The following is a 26,299-nucleotide window of genomic DNA, read 5'->3' as shown; positions in this document are numbered from 1 at the left end:
TCAATAACTTAATTTCAATTAAAACCTTGAACCCACCTGTCCCTGACTTTTCCTAAATGTGTGTATTTTACACTGTAGCAGTAGGCCTACATTGAATTAAATATCATAAAAGACCAAAACTTTCTGAGCATTTCTTCCTCAAAGCGCCATGAAGGTCTGCTGCACCATATGCATATTAACAGTAGAATAGCCGGGGAATCAATGAGTAGCCTACCAATAGCCGCCAGTCTAATAAATACGTTTTACATACACAATCACAAAGAAATCCATTAATATTTTGTTTAACAAGGTCATAAAAACATGATACTAAGACAATTTATTTCTAAAGAACAGAATAGCATGTTTTAAGATGTAAACCCAGCAAAAAAAGAAACGTCCCTTTTTCAGGACCCTGTCTTTCAAAGACAATTTGTAAAAATCCAAATAACTTCACAGATCTTCATTCTAAAGGGTTTAAACACTGCTTCCCATACTTGTTCAATTAACCATAAACAATTAATGAACATGCACCTGTGGAACGATCGTTAAGACACAGCTTACAGACGGTAGGCAATTAAGGTCACAGTTATGAAAACTTAGGTCACTAAAGAGGCCTTTCTACTGACTCTGAAAAACACCAAGGCAGGAATGTCAGTGTTCTGCCATGGCCAGCGAAGAGCCCGGATCTCAATCCCATTGAGCACGTCTGGGACCTTTTGGATCGGAAGGTGAGGGCTAGGGCAATTCCCCCCAGAAATGTCCGGGAACTTGCAGGTGCCTTGGTGGAAGAGTGGGGTAACATCTCACAGCAAGAACTGGCAAATCTGGTGCCGTCCACGAGGAGGAGATGCACTGCACTACTTAATGCAACCGGTGGCCACACCAGATACTTACTGTTACTTTTGATTTGGACTCCCCCTTTGTTCAGGGACACATTACTCAATTTTTGTTAGTCACATGTCTGTGGAACTTGTTCAGTTGATGTCTCAGTTGTTGAATCTTGTTATGTTCTTACAAATATTTACACATGTTAAGTTTGCTGAAAATAAACGCAGTTGACAGTGAATGGACGTTTCATTTTTTTGCTGAGTATATTTATCTGTGCTATTGTAGCTGAAGCTATGGTTGCGCCATGTCAATGGAATGAACTTGTTCATTCTAAAGACATCACATGATTATTTCCCCCAGCCCTTTACAATATGAATATGAGGGAATATAACAGAATACAAAAGAAAGGATATTTCCCCAAATCGGTATTTGCTGATTGTCATCAGTAGGTATGGATCAGTGGTTATTCTTGGAAAACGTTTATATTTTGAAAAAGAGACAATCTGTAAAACATTTTGTGTCGTTTGGAAAAACCAGGTTCATTAAAAACTTTGGAATGTGCTCTTTCGGATAAGGTATAGCCATCAAAACGTCTGGCCTGCATGGACCTCTGTAGGATTATTTGGCAATGTAAGCAGTCACTAACAAGCTTCTTAAAGACACCATCAAAGATGCCCTCTGGTGGTCGAACTAGCATTAATGGCAACAATGGCTGAAAGTAAAATACTACGTATGAAGGTATGCACTCCAGTATGCCATAACATTCCGCAGCAAGCTTTGCTGCAGTATTTTAAATGAGGACCCACTGCTACCTGCACAATAACCTCGTATGGGGTTACTGACCACAATCCATTTCATTCATATTAGGAAGTGTTGATTATTTTTGCCTTGGGGAGAGCACAGTGCATGGAAGAAAACAGCTTTGAGAAGGAGTGCTGGAGGTGCTGCAGATACATTTAAACAGATGTATATCATTTCTCCTGTTTGTACAGAAATAAATTAAATAATTGAAACTAATACACCAGAGAGCTTTTTTTTAATGTTGTGGATTGTGTTTTATCACATCACGAGTGCATAGGCCTACTTTCACGAAGCCCGCAATTGGGCAGCATGCGTGGTAAATATCAAACAGCTGATTGTTGAGTTGTGGCTGTCAATGTGGCTGTCAATGAACAGCACACAGCAGCTAAAAGTCCTTTCACAATATTTCTAAATACAATTGCGCAAAAAAAAACAGTTTGAATGAGTCAGTGCCATTGGAAAGTTTAAGGACTATGATTTCCTCCTCATATTGTACAATCCGTCTCCACACTTCCACTGGCCTATGCTATTGGTTGCATTTAAGACCGGGTCATTTGTTTTATTATTCTAATGCTCGAAACTTGGAAACCCATTGTAGAAAATGAGCTCAGAGTTTCCCGCTTGGAAAGTATCAGAATCAACCAATAAGAAGTTTGAAGCAACAAAAACAATACTCAAATTGTAACTCAGAGGTTCCGACTTTCTGAGTTGTCTTGAAAGCACCATCAGTAAACATATGTCAGTGTCATGTATTGTAACTTTAAATGTTTCAACTTCCGTACTATGCCTGTCTGCTTGCGTGGGTTTGCTTACAGTGATCCTCTCAGTCAGTGCCTGTTAATCATTTGTTAGGGGGAGTATTAAAAGTCTGTATGTCTTTCAGGTACTGTCTCATTGTCAGCAGGATAGTTTAAGGGTCAGTGTTAGGTTCCCCTCTTCCTCTGTATAAGCTGCTAAGGAAATAGTCTTTGTGTGGGTAAGTTAAGTCAGTGACCTCCTGCCACATTTCTTCTCTGTGTCAATATAGAGAATGCATTAATAATCCAAGCCTTCAAAATTGAATGGCCATTTTAGAGGCTGTATTGGTTTTTAGTTTGATTTCCAATTGGCTAACCTTTGACCATGGCTTTGATTGTGTTTTGGCTGGTAACACTGGCACAAGTGGTTTAGTAGAGGGTCTAATTATCTCCATGAATGTAGTTTAGATTGTTTGGTCTCTGAATGATCTTGTTTTTGAGAAATATTTTGTCGGTAAAGCGAGTGAGTTTATCAGGAGAAATATCAAGTGTTCATTTGGTTTTATGATATTTGACTACAGCAGAGGTTGTTTATATTCTGTACTATACAGTCCTTGATCAAATTCATAATCTTTGTTAAACACTTTCAAGTACTTGACATGAGTGTGATTTAGCATGCCCGGTACATTCAAACCAACTGAATAGTCCCACACAATGGTCGAGCTAGGCTAAATTAAGTAAAAGTATTTGACACTTGATATTACATTAGGTGTGATATTACATGAGAACAGGAACATTTACCAGCAATATCTTTTGGTTTAAAGGGGGGCTATACTCACCGATTCCGCCTGGGTTTTTCTACTGCTCATGAAGAAAAACGAGATTTGCGTCATGGGGGTGTGATTCGATGTGGGTGTGTTATGTTTTCTATGTTGTACCCTGGCAGTTATTGTTGTTTGTCCCTCTTGAGTTACGGTAGCAACATGTCTCCCTCAAAATAGTCAGAATTAAGCTAAGATAAATTAAGAAAACTGTCATTAATAAGGTGTTTGGTGCAGTATTTCTCAAGTTGAAATATGTGAGTGAAAAGTCAGTGCACTGCAGACAGTATCGAGTCAGCTGCTGCTGCGCTCAGGACTGATTTATGAGAACATGTCTACAACTTCATTAGCAAGCTGTCAAACGATCAAAAATACAGCACAAGCTACACGCTGTTTATCCGTGCCCAAAATAAGTTCCATCTCTGTGTTCGTCAATGAAGCTAGCTAGTAGCTAGCAGGCACATTTAGCAGGCAGGCCAAGTTAGCTAATCACCTTATCAAGTCACTGGTGACTTGTGTGCCGATTTTATTTTTACAACTTTCTCACTATCTATTACCGGAGTATGCGTCTGTCTGGCAGTGTTTCATAGTGAGTCATGTTACAAAACAGGTCCAGTTTAATATCTTTCTGAGTTTTCTCTGGTGTTTGTAGAAACACCTGCAACTAGACACAGACATTTATTGAAGCTTTTCCTCCGAATCGAGAACAAAGAACGTATCGCCAAGATCAGGTTAGTTGAAAAATCTATGGCAGCATTTTGTATAAGCTAAACTGTAACGTTGAGTATGGAAACATAGTTATCACTGTAGATAAACGCCAGGATCATGATTATTGTTTCAGTGACAGAATCCCAAAATGATCTATGTAGATATAGCGGATGGCTAAGCTAGTATCATGTGGCGGTCACCTCCCCAGGGACCCGAAAGTAAGCCATGGATTGTATTAGACAAGAGGTTATGTTTGTGGATTTGTGAGTATGTTGTGTTATTTCAAGTGTCATATTGAATCCCTGAGCTGCTTGGCCATACATTTAACCTGCCTTTCTGGGTGTAAATTACATTTCCAGCTTCTTATCCCACTGCTGAACTTTCAGACCTCCAACAGGGAGTCACCAAGCTACCATCGAGGAATGGGATAAGCCCCTTGCCTTGAGCTTTGCAATATTGGACAAGTGCCTTGGTTACCAACAAAACAGGTTGCCTATAAATTATCCTCTTGTTTTATGTTGTATTTTGTGGCTTGGTGGGGTACAGACTCTGTGCTGAATTACTTTTTGGTAACACCTTATTTTAAGGTACACATATTAGCCACTAATTGGGAGTTTGTGTATATATCAGTGTGTGTATATCAGGATTAGCATTGAAATTGTGATCAGCGGTCAGGAAATCAAGTAATAGTGGCTGTAGATCATTATTTTTTATTTTTTATTTTTTAAAAGACAGTTAAACAGTTATGCTATGTGTTTGCTGAGTAGTTAGATGAAATTCACAACGATTGTTTGATGGCAAAATTTCTGTACCGCTAACATTCACTTCCAAGCATTTTCGCTCGCATTGCTAGTCCCATTTTTTTGGGGGGGGGGGGGGGGGGGGGGGGGTTTATGGGATATTAGAATCATCTTGTCCTAGCCTGTATATTTTGGACCTAGAAGTCGCCACATTACGTTTTGCCATTGCCGCGAGGATGTCACATCACCAATTTGCCTTGCTGCGGCACAACTGTAGTCCTGATGTCACGTTTTTGTCCCGTCTCCTGCCACACACACCCTCTGCGCCGTTCATAGAAATATAATTACTTAAAAGGGCCTGGAAGCTCTCACCCTGGAAATTTGATTAGTAAACTCATGGGTACACTCGCAATGGCTGCCTAGTATTGTAATGCAATAATTTCCATGGTATTTTGGAATGTTCTATCATGATGCTGTATTGCAATGGCAATGTATTTTTCGTTAAATTGACTTAAAAAAATCACTGCACAGATTGAAGGGTACACTTCCTGCTTGGGTCTAGGATGAATATAGGAAGGTTAAGGCAAGGAAAGCATTTAATGCGGACGTGTTTGAAAATAAACAAATTCATGGTACAAGCTCCATTGATAACTTCTAGCGTCACTGCTAACTAGCAAAGCTGGAACATTAATTGCAAATAGTTATGGGATATTAGAATCCTCTTGTCTTAACCTGTATATTTTTTACCTAGGCACGGGTACACTCAAAATGGCTGCCAGTCCACCCATAATGCCACTATTTACTTGAATGAAGATACTCTTTCTATTCCGTTGCTGTGACTTCTGTTGCACAGATAGCTTCTCTTTTGCACAGACAACACTCTTTTGCGGCAGAATTGAATAGTCGCTACATGCTAACAAAATTATAGAAATCCTTCCCAAAGACAGCCTGAAAAGTAACTTTGTCGCTAGCCTGAACTGAATTTGTCGCTAGCCTCTTTTACCAATAAAAGTAGCTGGAGGGGTCTGACAACTTTCTAAATATAGCGACGAGGTCGCTAAATTAGCAACACTGCATGAGCCACATCAGTTAGCATAATTTGAATAAACATTCTACATTACCATGGAAATTATTGCATCACAATACCAGGCAGCCATTGTGAGTGTACACATCAGTTTACCAGTGAAATTGGTGTGGTAAGAGGTTCCAAGCCTGTTCTATTCATTGTATTTCTATGGTGTACACTGCCATTTCTGAAGCCATAAGTAATGCTTGCATAAGTACATTTAAAACTAACTTACTAGAGAAACTACTCTAACTTTCTAATTCAACGTAACACATTTGCTAATTGCTAGATGGTGCCAGTTAGTTGTCTAGTTGTCTTATTATAATTATTTAAATAAAAATAGGGGGGAAATGGTGTTGCACATGTCACCAATAATATCTGTACTATGAGGAGAGTCAGTGGCGGATTTAGGTATAGGCAACATGGGCAGCTGCTCAGGGCGGCATCTTGCCGGGGGTGGCATGGGGCGCCTGCACCAAAAAAAATTGGAATGGTGACATTTGCGCGATTGGTTTTCTATCGCGTATTTGCAAGTCACGTCAATGATATCATGTCACCGTGTGGGACTGTGGGTCAATTAACCTTGTCGGAGTGGGTGCCCTGATTCTAGTTTGTGAGCTAGGCAGGCTACTGCCTGGGAAGGTCTCCCACTCAGAAGTACGAGATGGGTGGGGTAGGTTGACCTCAGGTCTCCCCACTGGAAGTCCGTGGTAGGGGGAGCGGGGAATCAAATCAAATAGCGCACCTCTAACTTTGTACAGTACTAATGCAATTAGTAATGCAATTAGTAGTGCAATTTAGTTTGTGTGTTTCTTATTTGAAGTGCAATAATGTAATAATCAGGTTATCTTCTTAAGTGTGTTATTCTATTTGTGTATTTGTATGTGTGTTGAGGCGGCAGGTAGCCTAGCGGTTAGAGCGTTGGGACAATAACCGAAAGGTTGCTGGATTGAATCCCCGGCCTGACAAGGTAAAAATCTGTCGTTCTGCCCATGAACAAGGCAGACTGTTCCCCGGTAGGCCGTCATTGTAAATAATAATTTGTTCTTAGCTGACTTGCCTAGTTAAATTAAGATTAAATAAATCATAGGATTTGTGCAATTTAGTTTTATTTGTGTAATCATTCGTAATAATTTGATTCTCATTTTATTTGTATACTACAATTTGTTTATATTTGTCATTGTTACAAATTTTTGATATGAGTCTTATTTGTATATATTTGTATTTATATAGTTTTAAATGTTATGATTATTTATTTGTGTTGTTCCAAATGTTTGAATGTTGGGGGGTTCGCCCAGGGAGCCATACAAGCCAGAACCGCCACTGAGGAGATTTGATGTAAAGTCTGCACATACTTTCGTTGTTCCTTTTTCATACAATCCATTATGTACAATTGCACAAAATATGATTTGAATATTGCACAATTTTAAATCACAGCAGTCTTTAGAAAGACAAAGGAGTAAAAGGTTTTCAATAGTTGTTTTTAATTCATAAAAATACAAAAATCATTGGAATATAATATTTGAATGGAACATAGCTATTAAATGTTCAATTCCAATGTTATTAGTTAACTTAACAAATTAATTCAGTGTAAAATTCTCTCTTATGCTCTGCTATTGCACGATTCTAATTTGTACATAGGTCACAAATAAAGCTATCCCCAGTAAATTTGCAGCACAACTCATGAGTCCACTCCCCCTGCCGGTCCTGACAGTGACTCCTAAGGAACCTCCCAAGTTCCTGGTTGGTCCTCTCCACCTGCCCGTTGGACTGAGTCCAGTACCCGGATGTGAGGCTGGCCATGGACCCCAGCTTCTCACCATTCCCGCAATGAGAATTGGGGGCCACGGTCGGAGACGATGTAATTGGGAAGGCCATAGTGCTGGAAGACCTGCTGAAACAGTGCCTCATCAACCTGGAGAACGGTAGGGAGACCAGAGAGAGGGATAAAACAGCAGGATTTTGAGAATTTGTCCACAACAACCATGACAGTGATGAATCCATCAGATGTGGAAGATTAGTAACAACATTTATGGACAGATACAACCAAGGCTACTGAGGCATGAGAATGGGAAGAGTTTCCCTGCTGAAGCGTCCTGGGAGATTTGGTTTGAGCACATACAGAGTAGGAGTAGACGTAGCGTGCAACATCCTTCACCAAGGTGGGCCACCAGTACTTAGCAGAGATGGATTGAATGGTGTGTGTGATACCTGGGTGTCCAACGGCAAGGGATGTATGCGCCCAGGTCAACAGCCGATCCCTTACCTCCGTGGGAATTTAGGTGGACTCCGGGGGGCATTTAGCGGGCATGGGTTCCCTCTCCAGAGCCTGGTGGATCTCCACGTCTACGTCCCAGAGCATGGGGGCAACACTTTGGGAGGGCAGAATGATGTGCGCACTCAGGACAGGAACCTCTTCCGTATCGTGGAGATTGGACATGGTATCGGCTTTGACGTTCTTCGAACCTGGGCGGTATGACAGGATGAAGTTGAAACTAGTGAAGAAAAGGACCCATCTTGCTTGGCGTGGGTTCAGCCGCCTCGCTGTCCGTATGTACTCCAGGTTCCGATGGTTGGTGAGGATGAGAAATGGGTCCTTGGTGCCCTCCAACCAGTGTCTTCACTCCTCTAGTGCCAACTTCATCGCCAGGAGCTCCCAGTAGCCTACGTCATAGTTTCTCTTTGCAGGATACTTTTTTTTTTAGAGTAGTATGCACATGGATACAATTTTTGTGGGTTACCTTGGTGTTGTGACAGGACAGCCCCCACGTCTACTTCTGAGGCATCCACTTCCAACACAAAGGGCAGCGTAGGATCTGGGTTTGAGCAACGGGCAGAGGTGAAACGCTCACTCAGTAGACGGAAGGCCTCATCGGCTGCAGGACTCCTACCAACTTACGAGGGCCACCCTTGAGGAGAGAGGTGAGGAGATGGAGCTGAAGTTTTTAAATGAAGCGGCGGTAGAACCCCCAAAACCATTGTAGTCCCTTTATGATGGTTGGGACTGGCCATGACCTGACTGCCTCGATCCTTCCTCTCATCCATAACCACTCCCTGCTGGCTGATTTGGTATCCCAAGGAGACATCGGCCTGATGGTACTGGCACTTCTCTGCTATGTGTTTTGAATAGGCAGTATTCTGTAATGTATATGCTGGGAGTCAGGAAGCAGGTGCAGAAGGTGAAGATAACAAGACAGGAGACGCATACAGACGTGAACAAAAACAATATTGCCAGATGACAGGCTACAAAGGGCTAAATAAAGGGAGTAATCAGGGTGGTGATGAAGTCCAAGTGTGCGTAATGATGGGGGGCAGGTGTGCCTAATGATGATTGCCAGGGTCGATGGTTAGTAGACCGGTAACGTCGAGCGCCGGAGCGGGAGTAGGCATGACAGTTCCAAACTTCTTCCATTTAAGAATGATGGAGGCCACTGCCTTCTTGGGGACCTTCAATACTGCATAAATGTTTTGGTACCCTTCCCCAGAGCTGTGCCTCGATACAGACAATTCCTTTGACCTCATGGCTTGGTTTTCCCTATGACATGCACTGTCAACTGTGGGACCTTATATAGACAGGTATGTGCCTTTTCAAATCATGTCCAATCATTTTAATTTACCACGTGTACTCCAATCAAGTTGTAAAAACATCTCAAGGATGGTCAATTGAAACAGGATGCACCTGAGCTCAATTTTGAGTCTCATAGCAAAGGGTCTGAATACTTATGTAAATAAGGTATTTCTGTTTTGGATTTTTTTAAATAAATGAGCAAAAATGTCTAAACCTGTTTTTGCTTTGTCATTATGGGGTATTGTGTATAGATTATTGAAGAATTGTTTTTATTTAATCAATTTTAGAATAAAGGCTGTAATGTAACAAAATGTGGGCAAAGTAAAGTGGTCTGAATCCTTTCTGAATGCACTGCATATCACAAAATGCTATGTAAAATAGCTAAAAGACTATAAAGTAACATCTTGTGGTCTTAATGTGAATTACATGAGGGGGGGGGGGGGGGGCTAGTTACCCCTTGGTACCCTATATAATACATAAAATAATATTTAAAATTGGTGTAGGGAGGCAATACACATTGGACCAGTGTCATGAGCTCATATTTGGACCAAAATGGGCCCAATGGGGGAAGCCGATGCAAAGTGTGGGCTTATTGAGGCAAGATATGGGCTGCAATAAGTAGCCTAAATACGCATGTCATTCTTAAAATTTGATGGATGTGAGGAGGAGACCAAATAGTATTTTAACAGTACACAAACCAAAAGTTACATTAGATTGTATTTGACTGGTAAAAAAAGAATGTATATGCAAAAAAATGTCCAATAAAAGCCCATGTTTTTTTTAATACAATTGATGGGCTGATTCCTAATTAGATACACCATGCATCTAACTCAGAACTCCTGAGCCAGTTAACATGCCTGCCTACCATTGGCTCTCATTCCATCTATGTTCATTGTAGGTCGGAGTCACTACAAAGTAACTGAATAGTTATTTTCCTATTCTTATCAGTTATTTAAACAATGTGGCTTGTATTAAAGGTACGCTCAGCAATCTGGCGTAGATGCAGAAAGTAAACAGCATATTGGGTCAATTTCCTCAACTACTGTTAAGAGCGTTGAGCTGTTTTGGTCCTGCGGCTCCCACGCTGTAGGAGAGTGAAGTAAACCCTAGCAGGTACTGTGTGACTGTTTTGAGAGTGAAGTCTTAGATCTCGCTCATCTCAATATCTGCTGGGCTGCTTGTGGCAATGTCATTTCGTGGAATCTACCTGTAAATACAGTCTTGCAAGGGCAAGGTTGTTGAGGATGGGATGTTATATCCAATTAATGCTTAGTCTTTGAGAATCAGTATAAAGCAAGTTGGATTTAGAGTTGTTGTAAACATTCCAGGCTGTCTAGCAGCATGGGTGTAAAGACAGGTGGTGGTGCACATCAAAAAATAATCACAGGGAAGTGATGGGAAGCAGAATTGGAGGCTTACACCTCCCATGTAGAATTCGTGAATGAATTCCACCCCTAGTTTGGCATAAAGGAACTATGAGAAGTGCAATATACTGTCAACCACCAGATGGCAGACTGACTTTACCGCTCTTTCGTCATCCATAACTTGTCAACCACAGAGTAACCAAGGATTGTGTGGTTCAGTTGGTTATTTTTTAGAACCGTGTTATACAGTCTAGGCCACTCAAACTAATCTCTGGACCTCGAAGCCAGTTCCATTGCTTTTTTCCATTGTTACCCTCTAACCAGGGACTGATTTAGACCTAGCACGAAAAAAACAGAAGGCCCCGGATCTCATAGGGAAAGAGTTATCAAAAATGGCTTCTTGACATTTCCAGGCTAAGGGAAGCACAATATTCTTTCTCCTGCCCATGCTGTGAGCAATTATGCCTGAGCTAGTATCCAGTTGGGTTTCTTTTTGTTCCTGTTGCACATACTATCCATTTTCTTTTTGAAGGAAATTGACTCAATTGTACATGCTCACAGATCAAGAAAAGTGTTTTATCTTCCCCTGGAAACTTCCTGGTTTGATCAAATAGAAACTTCTTGCACTTATCTACCTCATGATCTGCATTTTATTACAGAGTTGGTGTGTTTAGGGTTGTAGAAGCTGATGTTTAATTAATGTAATGTCAGCACAATAGTTTTCCTCATTACAGACTGAGTTACAAGCTACTTCCCTAAAATCACTTCCCTTACCACACTGGTTTGCTCCTTTGAACAGTATGAATAATGCCACATTTGACTTCAGTGTCATTTCAGCGTATTAGAAGTAAAACATGGAAATGCGAGAGCAAACCGAAGATCCTGAACCGAACAACATCGAAAGTACTGAACCAGACCACAAGAAGTCAACAGAAAAGGTTAGTTGGTCATTTCTGGATCTTTTCAAAGGAGTCATACTGTATCTTCGTTTATGGCTTAGCACATGGTTGCTTATCACCATGTGGTTCAATCATTGTTTTTCAATCATTCATGTGTGAGGTAATGGGTTTTCCTCACACCAATGTGGGTCATGGTTGTACAGTGTCTTCAGAAATTCTTAACACCCCTTGAGTTTTTCCACATTTTGTTGTGTTACAGCCTGAATTTTATGTGTGGGGTATTGAGATGAGGTAGTCATTAAAAAACATGTTAAACACTATTATTGCACAACAAGTGAGCCCATGCAACTTATTATGTGACTTTTTAGGTTTGCAATAACAAAGGGGTTGAATACGTATTGACTCAAGACATTTCAGCTTTTCATTTTCTATAATTTTGTCAAATTGTCAAAAAAAAAGAATTCCACTTTGACAATTTGACAAAATTATAGATTCCACTTTGGAATTCCACTTTGACATTATGGGGTATTTATTGTGTGTGAAAAAAAATCTAAACGTAATCAATTTTAAATTCAGGCTGTAACACAACAAAATGTGGAAAAAGTCAAGGGGTGTTAAGAATTTCTGAAGACACTGTACAACTCACTGGACTGTACCCACACACTCACACATATTACACTGACACTACAACACACACACACGAGTGCCTAGTCACGTATACCCTTACCCACAGTGCCTTCAGAAAGTATTTACATATTTACATATTTTGTATTTACATTTTGTTGTTACAGCCTGAATTCAAAATGGATCAAATCGATATTTTTTTTCATCCATCTACACACAATAGCCCATAATGACTAAGTGAAAACAGGTATTTAGAAATGTTAGCAAATGCATTGAAAATTAAATACAGAAATATCTAATTTACATAAGTATTAACACCCCTGAGTCAATACTTTGTAGAAGCACCTTTAGCAGCGATTACAGCTGCGAGTCTTTCTGGGTAAGTCTGTAAGAGCTTTCAACACGTGAATTTTGCAACATTCTTCTCAAAATTATTCAAGCTGATCATTGTTAGACAACCATCTTTTGGTCTTGCCATAGTTTTTCAAGTAGATTTAAGTCCAAATTGTAACTCGCCCACTCAGAAACATTCACTGTCTTCATGGTAAGCAACTCCAGTGTAGATTTGGCCTTGTGTTTTAGGTTATTGTCCTGCTGAAAGGTGAATTAATTTCCCAGTGTCTGGTGGAAAGCAGACTGAACCAGGTTTTCCTCTAGGATTTTGCCTGTGCTTAACTCCATTACATTTATTTTCTATCCTGAAAAACTCCCCAGTCCTTGCATATTACAAGCATACCCATAACATGATTCAGCCACCACTATGCTTGAAAATATGGAGAGCGGTACTTAGTAATATGTTTGGGGCAAATCCAATACAACACTTTGTATTCAGGACAAAAAGTTCATTGCTTTGACATATTTTTTTAGTGCCTTGTTGCAAACAGGATGCGTGTTTTGTAATATTTTTATTCTGTACAGGCTAACCTTCTTTTCACTCTGTCAATTAGGTTAGTATTCTGGAGTAATTCATCTTCAGTTTTCTCTTATCACAGCCATTAAACTGTTTTAAAGTCCCAATTGGCCTCATGGTGAAATCCCTGAGCGGTTTCCTTCCTCTCTGGCAACTGAGTTAGGAAGGACGCCAGTATCTTTTTAGTGACTGGGCATATTGATACACCATCCAAATTGTAATTAAAAGCTTCACCATGCTCAAAGGGATATTGTTATGCACGTGAGTGAGGACCCAAAAGCGGTTTAACAAAAACAGAGTCCTTTAATGTCAAAACAAACAACCCGCAGAGAGGGCGACAAATGAAACATAAAGTCCTTCTGAAATCACAGAAGAGTTCCCCTTCTAGCAGCAGAGGAGATTAGCTGGGTTGTAGAGGACAGAGGTACCTGATCACATGTAGCCTCAGATGAACAGGCAGATTCCGACAGGACAGGACAAGGTTGAAGCAAACAAGACGATAGTTTGGTTCTGGCATGAGAAACTCAAACGAGAATCTGACAAAGACAGAAGCAGGAACAGAGAGAGAAATAGAGACCTAATCAGAGGGAAAAAAGGGAACAGGTGGGAAAAGGGTGAACGAGGTAGTTAGAGAAGATGAGGAGCAGCTGGGGGAAGGAGGGGAAGAGAAGGTAACCTAATACGACCAGCAGAGGGAGACGGAGTGAAGAGAAAGAACAGGAACAAGACATAATATGACAATACATGACAGTACCCCCCCACTCACCGAGCGCCTCCTGGCGCACTCGAGGAGGAAACCTGGCGGCAACGGAGGAAATCATCGATCAGCGAACGGTCCAGCACGTCCCGAGAGGGAACCCAACTCCTTTCCTCAGGACCGTACCCCTCCCAATCCACTAGGTACTGATGACCACGGCCCCGAGGACGCATGTCCAAAATCTTACGGACCCTGTAGATAGGTGCGCCCTCGACAAGGATGGGGGGGGGGGGGAAGACGAGCGGGGGCACGAAGAACGGGCTTAACACAGGAGACGTGGAAGACCGGGTGGACGCGACGAAGATATCGCGGAAGAAGAAGTCGCACTGCAACAGGATTAATGATCTGAGAAATACGGAACGGACCAATGAACCGCGGGGTCAACTTGCGAGAAGCTGTCTTAAGGGGAAGGTTCTGAGTGGAGAGCCAAACTCTCTGACCGCGACAATATCTAGGACTCTTAGTTCTACGCTTATTAGCGGCTCTCACAGTCTGCGCCCTATAACGGCAAAGTGCAGACCTGACCCTCTTCCAGGTGCGCTCGCAACGTTGGACAAAAGCCTGAGCGGAGGGGACGCTGGACTCGGCGAACTGAGACGAGAACAGCGGAGGCTGGTACCCGAGGCTACTCTGCCCGGTCGCAGACGAAGGAAGCGAGTTGTGGGCGTATTCTGCCCAGGGAAGCTGTTCTGACCAAGACGCAGGGTTACAAAAAGAAAGACTGCGTAAGATGCGACCAATAGTCTGATTGGCCCGTTCTGCTTGACCGTTAGACTGGGGTGAAAGCCGGAAGAGAGACTGACGGAAGCCCCAATCAAACGGCAAAACTCCCTCCAAAATTGAGACGTGAATTGCGGACCCCTGTCCGAAACGACGTCTGACGGAAGGCCATGAATTCTGAAAACATTCTCGATGATGATTTGTGCCGTTTCTTTAGCAGAAGGAAGCTTAGCAAGGGGAATAAAATGAGCCGCCTTAGAGAACCTATTGACAACCGTAAGAATAACAGTCTTCCCCGCACGACGAAGGCAGTCCGGTGATAAAATCTAAGGCGATGTGAGACCACGGTCGAGAGGGAATGGGAAGCGGTCTGAGACGGCCGGCAGGAGGGGAGTTACCGGACTTAGTCTGCGCGCAGACCGAACAAGCAGCCACGAAACGACGCGTGTCATGCTCCCGGGTGGGCCACCAAAAACGCTGGCGAATGGAAGCAAGCGTACCCCGAACGCCGGGGTGGCCGGCTAACTTGGCAGAGTGAGCCCACTGAAGAACGGCCAGACGAGTAGGAACGGGAACGAAAAGAAGGTTCCTAGGACAAGCGCGCGGCGACGGAGTGTGAGTGAGTGCTTGCTTTACCTGCCTCTCAATTCCCCAGACAGTCAACCCGACAACACGCCCCTCAGGGAGAATCCCCTCGGGGTCAGTGGAGGCTACTGAAGAACTGAAGAGACGAGATAAAGCATCAGGCTTGGTGTTCTTAGAGCCCGGACGATAAGAAATCACAAACTCGAAACGAGCGAAAAACAGCGCCCAACGAGCCTGACGCGCATTAAGTCGTTTGGCAGAACGGATGTACTCAAGGTTCCTATGGTCAGTCCAAACGACAAAAGGAACGGTCGCCCCCTCCAACCACTGTCGCCATTCGCCTAGGGCTAAGCGGATGGCGAGCAGTTCGCGGTTTCCCACATCATAGTTACGTTCCGACGGCGACAGGCGATGAGAAAAATACGCGCAAGGGTGGACCTTGTCGTCAGAGAGGGAGCGCTGAGAAAGAATGGCTCCCACGCCCACCTCTGACGCGTCAACCTCGACAACGAACTGTCTAGAGACGTCAGGTGTAACAAGGATAGGTGCGGATGTAAAACGATTCTTGAGGAGATCAAAAGCTCCCTGGGCGGAAACGGACCACTTAAAGCACGTCTTGACAGAAGTAAGGGCTGTGAGAGGAGCTGCCACCTGACCGAAATTACGGATGAAACGACGATAGAAATTCGCGAAGCCGAGAAAGCGCTGCAGCTCGACGCGTGACTTAGGGACGGGCCAATCAATGACAGCTTGGACCTTAGCGGGATCCATCTTAATGCCTTCAGCGGAAATAACAGAACCGAGAAATGTGACGGAGGAGGCATGAAAAGTGCACTTCTCAGCCTTCACAAAAAGACAATTCTCTAAAAGGCGCTGGAGGACACGTCGAACGGGCTGAACATGAATCTGGAGTGACGGTGAAAAAAAAATCAGGATATCGTCAAGGTAAACGAAAACAAAGATGTTCAGCATGTCTCTCAGGACGTCATTGACTAATGCCTGAAAGACAGCTGGAGCGTTAGCGAGGCCGAAAGGAAGAACCCGGTATTCAAAGTGCCCTAACGGAGTGTTAAACGCCGTCTTCCACTCGTCCCCCTCCCTGATGCGCACGAGATGGTAAGCGTTACGAAGGTCCAACTTAGTGAAAAACCTGGCTCCCTGCAGGATCTCGAAGGCTGAAGACATAAGAGGAAGCGGATAACGATTCTTCACTGTTATGTCATTCAGCCCTCGATAATCTATGCAGGGGCGCAGGGACCCGTCCTTCTTCTTAACAAAAAAAAACCCCGCTCCGGCGGGAGAGGAGGAGGGGACTATGGTACCGGCGTCAAGAGCTACAGACAAATAATCTTCGAGAGCCTTACGTTCGGGAGCCGACAGAGAGTATAGTCTACCCCGGGGGGGAGTGGTTCCCGGAAGGAGATCAATACTACAATCATACGACCGGTGTGGAGGAAGAGAGGTGGCCCTGGACCGACTGAACACCGTGCGCAGATCGTGATATTCCTCCGGCACCCCTGTCAAATCGCCAGGCTCCTCCTGTGAAGAAGAGACAGAGGAAACAGGAGGGATAGCAGACACTAAACATTTCACATGACAAGAGACGTTCCAGGAGAAGATAGAATTACTAGACCAATTAATAGAAGGATTATGACAAACTAGCCAGGGATGGCCCAAAACAACAGGTGTAAAAGGTGAACGAAAAATTAAAAAAGAAAGGGTTTCGCTATGATTACCAGAGACAGTGAGGGTTAAAGGTAGCGTCTCACGCTGAATCCTGGGGAGAGGACTACCATCCAAAGCGAACAAGGCCATGGGCTCCCTTAACTGTCTGAGAGGAATGTCATGTTCCCGAGCCCAGGTCTCGTCCATAAAACAGCCCTCCGCCCCAGAGTCTATCAAGGCACTGCAGGAAGCTGACGAACCGGTCCAGCGTAGATGGACCGACAAGGTAGTGCAGGATCTTGAAGGAGAGACCAGAGTAGTAGCGCTCACCAGTAGCCCTCCGCTTACTGATGAGCTCTGGCTTTTACTGGACATGAAGTGACAAAATGCCCAGCGGAACCGCAATAGAGACAGAGGCGGTTGGTGATTCTCCGTTCCCTCTCCTTAGTCGAGATGCGGATACCCCCCAACTGCATAGGCTCAGCACCCGAGCCGGCGGAGGAAGATGGTAGTGATGCGGAGAGGGGGGCAACGGAGAACGCGAGCTCCTTTCCACGACCTCGGTGTCGAAGATCAACCCGTCGCTCTATGCGAATAGCGAGTTCAATCAAGGAATCCACGCTGGAAGGAACCTCCCGGGAGAGAATCTCATCCTTTACCTCCGCGCGGAGACCCTCCAGAAAACGAGCGAGCAAAGCCGGCTCGTTCCAGTCACTGGAGGCAGCAAGAGTGCGAAACTCAATAGAGTAAACTGTTATGGATCGATTACCTTGACATAGGGAAGACAGGACCCTGGAAGCTTCCTCCCCAAAAACAGAACGATCAAAAACCCGTATCATCTCCTCCTTAAAGTCCTGATACTGGTTAGTACACTCAGCCCTCGCCTCCCAGATTGCCGTGCCCCACTCACGAGCCCGTCCAGTAAGGAGAGATATGACGTAGGCGATACGAGCTGTGCTCCTGGAGTACGTGTTGGGCTGGAGAGAAAACACAATATCACACTGGGTGAGGAACGAGCGGCATTCAGTGGGCTCCCCAGAGTAACACGGCGGGTTATTGATTCTGGGCTCCGGAGATTCGAAAGCCCTGGAAGTGGCCGGTAGATCGAGGCGGAGATGGTGAATCTGTTCTGTGAGGTTGGAGACTTGGGCGGCCAGGGTCTCAACGGCATGTCGAGCAGCAGACAATTCCTGCTCGTGTCTGCCTAGCATCGCTCCCTGGATCTCGACGGCTGAGTGGAGAGGATCCGAAGTCGCTGGGTCCATTCTTGGTCAGATTCTTCTGTTATGCACGTGAGTGAGGACCCAAAAGCGGTTTAACAAAAACAGAGTCCTTTAATGTCAAAACAAACAACCCGCAGAGAGGGCGACAAATGAAACATAAAGTCCTTCTGAAATCACAGAAGAGTTCCCCTTCTAGCAGCAGAGGAGATTAGCTGGATTGTAGAGGACAGAGGTACCTGATCACACGTAGCCTCAGATGAACAGGCAGATTCCGACAGGACAGGACAAGGTTGAAGCAAACAAGACGATAGTTTGGTTCTGGCATGAGAAACTCAAACGAGAATCTGACAAAGACAGAAGCAGGAACAGAGAGAGAAATAGAGACCTAATCAGAGGGAAAAAAGGGAACAGGTGGGAAAAGGGTGAACGAGGTAGTTAGAGAAGATGAGGAGCAGCTGGGGGAAGGAGGGGAAGAGAAGGTAACCTAATACGACCAGCAGAGGGAGACGGAGTGAAGAGAAAGAACAGGAACAAGACATAATATGACAATACATGACAGATATTCCCTATTATTGCACACAGAGTGAGTCCATGCAACTTATTATTTCATTAAAGTACATTTTTACTCCTGAATGTATTTAGGTTTGCCATAAGAAAGGGGTTGATTACTTATTGACTCAAGACATTTCAGCTTTTCATTTGTACAAAAAACAGAATTCCATTTTGACGTTATGGGTTACTGTTATTGTGTGTAGGCCAGTGACCAAAAAAATCTAAATTTAATCAATTTTAAAATCAGACTGTAGTACATCAAAATGTTAAGGGGTGTGAATACTTTATGAAGGCATATTACCTCAAATACCTCGTGCCCCTTTACATTGACTCGGTACCTGTGCTCCATGTACAGTGCCTTGCAAAAGTAGTTGCATTACAACCTGTAATTGAATTGATTTTTATTTGAATTTCATGTAATGGACATACACAAAATAGTCCAAATTGGTGAAGTAATTTTTTAATTTAAAAAACGGAAAAGTGGTGCGTGCTTATGTATTCACCCCCTTTGCTATGAAGCCCCTAAATAAGATCTGGTGCAACCAATTACCTTCAGAAGTCACATAATTAGTTAGATTGCACACAGGTGGACTTTATTTAAGAGTCACATGATCTGTCACATGATCTCAGTATGTATACACCTGTTCTGAAAGACCCCAGAGTCTGCAACACCACTAAGCAAGGGGCACCACCAAGCAAGCGGCACAATGAAGACCAAGGAGCTCTCCAAACAGGTCAGGGACAAAGTTGTTGAGAAGTACAGACCAGGGATGGGTTATTAAAAAATATCAGAAACTTTGAACATCCCACGGAGCACAATTAAATCCATTATAAAAAAATGGAAAGACTATGGCACCATAACAAACCTGCCAAGAGAGGGCCGCCCACCAAAACTCACGGACCAGGCAAGGAGGGCATTAATCAGAGAGGCAACAAAGAGACCAAATATAACCCTGAAGGAGCTGCAAAGCCCCACAGCGGAGATTGGAGTATCTGTCCATAAGCCATACACTCCCCAGAGCTGGGCTTTACGGGAGAGTAGTCAGAAAAAAGCCATCTGTTCAAAATGTAGTATCAAGACTACCTAAATGTGCCTCATTTGTTTATTAATAACTTTTCATGTTCAAAATAGTGCCCTCTCCTTAAACAATAGCATGGTATTATTTCACTGTAATAGCTACTGAAACTTGGACCGTGCAGTTAGATTAACAAGAATTTAAGCTTTCTGCCAATATCAGATGTCCTGAGAAATACTCTTGTTACTTACAACCTCATGCTAATCGCATTAGCCTACATTAGCTCAACCATCCAGTGGAAGGGACATCGATCCTGAAGAAGTTATTAAATAACTGGGTAGGCATGTTGTGTAAATCAAATGATACAAAACCCCCAAATGATACAAACCCTTCGAAAATCAATTTTAATTCCAGGTTGTAAGGCAACAAAATAGGAAAAATGCCAAGGGGGGTGAATACTTTCGCAAGCCACTGTATATAGCCTCGTTATTGTTGGGAAAGGCCGTTTAAGTAAGCATTTCACGGTAAAGTCTACACCTGTTGTATTCGGCGCATGTGACAAATACAATTGTATTTGATTTGGAAGTGCTGATTCTACCAGAGGAATCATGTTTCTTAGAGGCCTTAGAGCATTTCAAGCACTTAGCATGAGTCCGCGCCCTGCTGCTAACCATCTTTGCCAATTGTGAGTGTCATCTTTGACAGTTGTGATTGTCAATGCAGCACCATTCAGTGGAAATAAAGTTAATATACCCTAATAATTAATAGAATATCGGAGGATAAAGATTTATCACGTGATAGTCTTCCATGGGCAAGTTAATCACACAGCTGACCAAATTACAAAAAATGTAACTTCCGGGTTAATAGAGATTAATCACCTGGTAACAATTTGTTCATTTACATTTTAACATATGTATATTTTCTTGTCTGATACTCAATCCCATTAAAAAAGAATGGATATCATTGAAGTTTCACCCATTCTGGCCTTCTTCAGAATGCTTGCAACTTTTGCTTTGTGAACTAAGGTTTTCTCTACACTTCTTTAAGTGACTTTTTATTTGTCCAACACTTTAGTAATGAATGAGTGTAACGCTGTGTCAGACTAATACAACACCACTGTCTTTTATGGTAATTTACATAATGGACTCTATTTCTGTAACCCACTGTGAAATAAATACATGTTCAATGTGCCATTTAAAACAGCCGCAATAGCATGCTCGAAGGGATTTCCGCGCTTATAAACCCAGGGTCGTTATATTATTTTTTCAAATTTACAGCATTTCAGACTGGTCACTGAAAAGCTATTCCATTTTGTTCATTTTAGTTTTGGGGGTCATTTTGAATTATAACAAACACCCCCTCCACCCTTCCCTAGTGGTCCCCTGCAGTCTACAAAATCACACCAGAGGTATGCCTTCACTTTGACACCTCATTTGATTTAGCTGGTGATTAGTGGACTGGTCAATCAGGTCACTTTAGGTGTTATTTTGTTTCGGTATATTATTTTACCATGACTATGTTGGTCTATTATTTATAAAATCCATGCAAATATTTATCTGTCAGCTGAATTTAGCAGAGCTGGTATAAGACAAATTATCGTTCAAAAACTGTAGAATGGCTTGATCCATTTCCCACCTTGAACCTCTTACATCGCCCATTTCACGTTCTCTTTCCTTCAGCACATGTTGGCGAAAGGTAGGCATATTTCTTTACCTGCTCTGTTTATTTTGTGAAAACATTTTGTAAATATCACTCTATTTCCACTAAATATAGATACAATATCGTCAACTTTATTTATGTTTGGAATTCTGTTTTTTGAATGTTATTTTGTACACAAGCTTAATAGAATGTCCCCTGTAATCTTGAGCACGAGCTGCTATAGCTAGCTAGCTAGCGTTAGCGCTCTGTGTTGTTTTTAGCAATTTGCTAGCAATGCTGCTTAGCTACCTAGCACTTTAGCTACCGGTATTCTGTTTTTTTCCTTTTGTAGAACGAGTATTCAGTGTGGTTTCACTGGTCATGCACTGAGGGTTATTGCTTTATCCAATAGTCATGGATGCAGTTGATAAACCGAACTGAAGGATGTTGTTTTCCTTTTCAATAGCTACGTGCAGACAGAAAATATAGCTAACATTACTCAGCTCCACCCAGACAGCTGTGTTGGTGTCATCCTTATCTACTAGCTATAACACAGAATAAAACCTTTTACATATGCTTCAATTATACATGTCCCGCCTCTTTATCGCAGGTTATTATTGTACTAATTACCGGGATGTCAATCGTTTCTTCCAATGCGTAGGTCCTACAACTGCCTTTAGAGTGAGAAAAAAAATCAAGATCATGTTATAATCGTAATATAATACTAGGTTCAAATTAATTAAATAACAGTGTCAATAATGCTCTGTAATGATGGGCACCCACACAATTTGAAGTGCTGCAAATTGTGTTTTAATTTCAAAATGTAACTCATAGTCAATGGAGAATGTAATTGGCTAAGTGTGCAGTAATGAACGCATTTAAACTTCTCCCCCCTCAGCAAGCAGGATTTCTTTTTTGATGCAACAGTCACCTTAGAAACATCTATTCCCATGTTGCAGTGAAGCAATTACTCATTGCTTAATTATATTGCAACCACAACCAACATTTTGACAACAAATTAGTTAACTGTAATGAGAAAAACATTAACAGATTCTGAACCTCCTATTGGAATGTAATTGAATTCCATACACATCTAGAAATTCTCTGTCAGATCCAATTGAAATATTAGCCCAAGTGCACTTGTTACCACTCTCCTCCTTCCTCACAATGGCTCTTTGTACTACACTGTGCCTTGGTCTTATTGAGTCACCCATAGTAGAGACTGGTTGCCTTGGTGAATGATACAATGCATTTTAACCTCGGATCTAAATCCATCATCCTCATGAGATGCAGACGTATTTCTGCTCATACAGTAGATGAGTATTGTTCTTGGAGATTAAGGTGTAGGAATTTCATTTGAGTTCAGTCAAAAACAGAGGAGCAACGATTTGATTTGCTGCAAACATTTCTCTGGGGTTTCACTTGCTGATCGGATGACTGTGAGGAACCTTTTCATTTGTATTATTCGAAGATATATATATATAACCACAAATCTATTGTACCTGTGCAATAATCAAAAGAGTGACTCATCCACTGTTAGGATTAGTTTGCAGTTGTTTCATCTCTATAGGGATTTCAAACATTATTTTTTTTATTTAACTAGGCATGTTAGTTAAGAACAAATTATTATTATAATTATGGTATTATCCCTACCAGGGAACAGTGGGTTAACTGCCTTGGTTCAGAAAAACCTTTCAGTTACTGGCCTAACACTCTAACCACTAGGCTACCTGCCACCCCCAATATGGCTGTAAGGAGTGGGTTACCCAGAATGATTAAGAAGCCAAAAGGTTGTGATGTAGCCTAATGATCCACTGATTAAATTGAGATAACAATATAATGAAGAGCTTTAGGCTAACTGTGCTATATTTAGCTATAACTGGATATGTTTGTAAAAGCTGCAAGGTTTAATAATCCCTATGGGGGGGTACACTGTATCCTGTCACAGTACTACAATATTGCAATATTTTATTCTCATACACATACAGCTGATCTGTCTACTCAACATGCCTTAACCCTTGTCACATTGCACATGTTGGCATTGAATTGACCTGATGGTTGTTTTTGAAGCAGTAACATTCTCTCTCTAGGACATACAGGGAGGCCCAGATACATCAATGGATTGTCCTTGTAAGAATTTGCCTGGGTCTCACTCTGACCTCGATTGGATTGTATATGAAATGCAACTGTACAATGACATGACCTCTGAAATGGCTTTAATGTGGTATGTGTTTTTTTTAGCCACAGCGCATCACTGCCTGTCTGGTGAATGCAGCGTTCTTTGGTGCCTTTGGGTCATCTTATCTCTATGGCTACAACCTGTCTGTCGTCAACGCTCCTGCACTGGTGAGTTGATTTATTGTGTCACCTTGGACATACTCTTGTCCATTGGCGTCACCTAACATTGATTTTCCCTTGTGTGACACCTTGTTATCACTCTTAAAAAAACTAAAAAAACATGAAGTCTAATAGACCAGCTGTACTTTAATGGCTCAACTTTTAACGGGTTACTTTAGATACAGTTGTAAAAGGTTCATATTCTAAACTGCGATGCTATGGGACTCCCATCATTTGGGAAATGGACCAGGGCCTCGTTTCCCAGAGCCTTCGTAGCGTTAGGATCATCGTTAGAACCATATTATGATTATGATCTTTCGTAACCAATGTGTTTCTCAGAGACTTCGTTAGTAAAGTGGCTCTTAAAAACTTATGCTCATCTATAAGTGATCCAGACCACTCATAGAGCAGCCAAAGTGCGTTGTTAGGCTTCTTTTCTGCCTTACCTCAGAAAATATAATTCTAAAACAATTTATGTGTTTTGTGTGAATGGGCATGATCATACATGTTTAATTTGGGTAATTTATAGGATCTATATAATGTAATATTTAATGAAAAGATAAACAACGTGCTTGACTCCACTTTATATAAACTTAGATCGGGTGCTGAATCCTCGTATATAATCCAAAGAACAAAAATAGTCAAAATGTAAAAAATATAGGCACACAAATTTTAAAAACCTGTTTTTGCTTTGTCATTATGGGGTGTTATGTGTAGATTGATCAGGGAAAAAAATGATTTAATGCATTTGTGAATAAGGCTGTAACGTAACAAAATGTGGAAAAAGTCAAGGGGTCGGAATACTTTCCGAATACTGTGTATTTCAAATTATCCATCCGCGCAGTCGGTTGGTGTATATAATGCGCATATTCGCACCAAACTGAGCTCATTGCAGACTCACAATGATGGGGCTATTCTTAAAAAAATACAGACTCCCACGAGAGGAGATACTTAAAAACCAAAATGTGTGAGGTAGAGGGTTAGTTACTGTATAAAAGGAAACTATCGGAGACGACAGATCTATTGAAGTGCAGTGTGCTAAAAGCACTGTGGAGGCAAGAAGACGCCCTAGGTTCAAATCTTGAAATCATTGAACATTACATGACAAATGTAGATTATGGTGTTATTTATTTTAATTCATAAAAGCAATTCTGTGAAATGTATAGGTCTATCCTACGTTTCATGTGGGCTATTAGTTGTGTTTTCATATGATGCAAGCTGCATCAATTTCAGCGCAAGTGAGCTGGACAGCTCCCCCAACGATTTCAGCACTAGTGAGCTGGACAGCTCCCCCAACGGAATCATGTGAAAAACCAAACACGGCCCCAACGATGCTTTTAGCTGTGGCACTTACAGGTTCACTCTGTGCTTGTTTGGGAAACACTATTTAAAAAATTGGCTCGTAAATAACAAAGTATATTATACACTCATAGTAATGATGGTGAATGAATCATAGTTTTGATGGAAACCCCCCCCCCCCCCCGCATTGAATAACAGTCTCAAAAAATATCAAGGGTTTCCTATATCTGAGAGATCAGAAAACATAAGTTTGTTTTTCCGACATGTATTTAACCCCATATTTTTGGCATTAAACAGTCTCCATACTGTATATACAGTAGTTCCATTCATTTTTTCCAACTGGTACAGGGGGACCTCCAGACGATTCTTGTAAGGCCTGTGGGCGTCCTAGAGCAAAAATACTAATATGTACATGTCCATGAGAATCGCACCTTTGCACAGAGGGTCATATTAGTGTGTGGCCCAAACGTTTCGGACATTACAGACAGAAGTTGGCAGATCGGCTGTACTGACTTCAGACGGTGTTCTTCTGCTATTTATTCTGTTACCAATAATATTTACATGCTAATAGTCTCTTCTGATTATAATTATTATGTATTTTAAATAAATGTAATCTATTATCTTCCAAAATGTAAGGAGATATACAGTGTTCATTGAGTAAATTTTAGTACAAATATCTTGGTTCCTTTCTCGACATAGCAATGTGTATTCAAAGAGAACTCGGACCACAAAATAGATGAAGTGAACTGGCAAAAGTCAGGAAAAAAGTCGTAATTCAAAGGCAAGGTCAGTGAATACATGGACTGGTCTAATAGACTAGACGTAACATAGTAAACTTAAATCCGGGACACTCAAATTAGTATGATATGTTACGTGTGGTATGGTTACATAAGACAGATGGTTACTTAAAACCTCTTAAATGTAATGGCAAATGTAGATTTTGTGTCAGATGTGGTCACGGGAAATGTCCAAGTTTCCCTAAACCTCTCCAAAGTGGCGTATGTCTGTAAATGTGAAAATTCCAGTGCTATTACATATTTGCAATCCATAAATGCTATTTGTTCAGTATAAAAACATACTTTCAACTATATCAACCTCACTCAAACATTGTTTTGGTGTTATGGGGTATCCAGGGTACGTTCGAGTGTGCTTTCAACCTCCCCAAAGTGTCCGAATGTGGTAATTTCACTATTTTTTTCACACTGGGTGTGCCTAAAAGTTATTGTTAACTATAATTTGTTTTTACAAAAACAACCTCTTGCAAGCATTGCGGTGGTGTTGGGGGACATACAGAGGATATGGATAAGTACAGTGCGTAAGCAGGCAAGATCATATTTTTGATACGCATAGATATAGTCACTCGGTGGACATGTTGCCATTAAGTCATACATCACCAGATAACATTGACGAAATCGAAGCTTACCTTGTAAGATATGTGGTGAAAACGTTGTGTAAAATAAAC

The 26,299-nt window shown here is 42.0% G+C and overlaps 1 protein-coding gene across 1 annotated transcript in view; it reads left to right on the top strand.

Moving 5' to 3' along the window:
- The first annotated feature begins 2,433 nt into the window (after nucleotides 1-2,433).
- slc2a9l2 (solute carrier family 2 member 9, like 2) overlaps nucleotides 2,434-26,299 on the top strand; it is a 224,003-nt gene continuing 200,137 nt past the window's right edge. Inside the window, exons 1-3 of the mRNA XM_021568636.2 lie at nucleotides 2,434-2,584; nucleotides 11,439-11,550; nucleotides 23,443-23,547. Of these exons, the coding sequence (XP_021424311.1) occupies nucleotides 11,467-11,550; nucleotides 23,443-23,547 (189 nt within the window). The 5' untranslated portion in view covers nucleotides 2,434-2,584; nucleotides 11,439-11,466. The remainder of the gene's footprint in view (nucleotides 2,585-11,438; nucleotides 11,551-23,442; nucleotides 23,548-26,299) is intronic.

Source organism: Oncorhynchus mykiss, chromosome 17 (genome assembly GCF_013265735.2).
Source record: "Oncorhynchus mykiss isolate Arlee chromosome 17, USDA_OmykA_1.1, whole genome shotgun sequence".
Lineage (NCBI taxonomy): Eukaryota > Metazoa > Chordata > Actinopteri > Salmoniformes > Salmonidae > Oncorhynchus > Oncorhynchus mykiss.
Note: the sequence above shows the minus strand (reverse complement) of the source record. Positions and strands in the feature narration are given on the sequence as shown.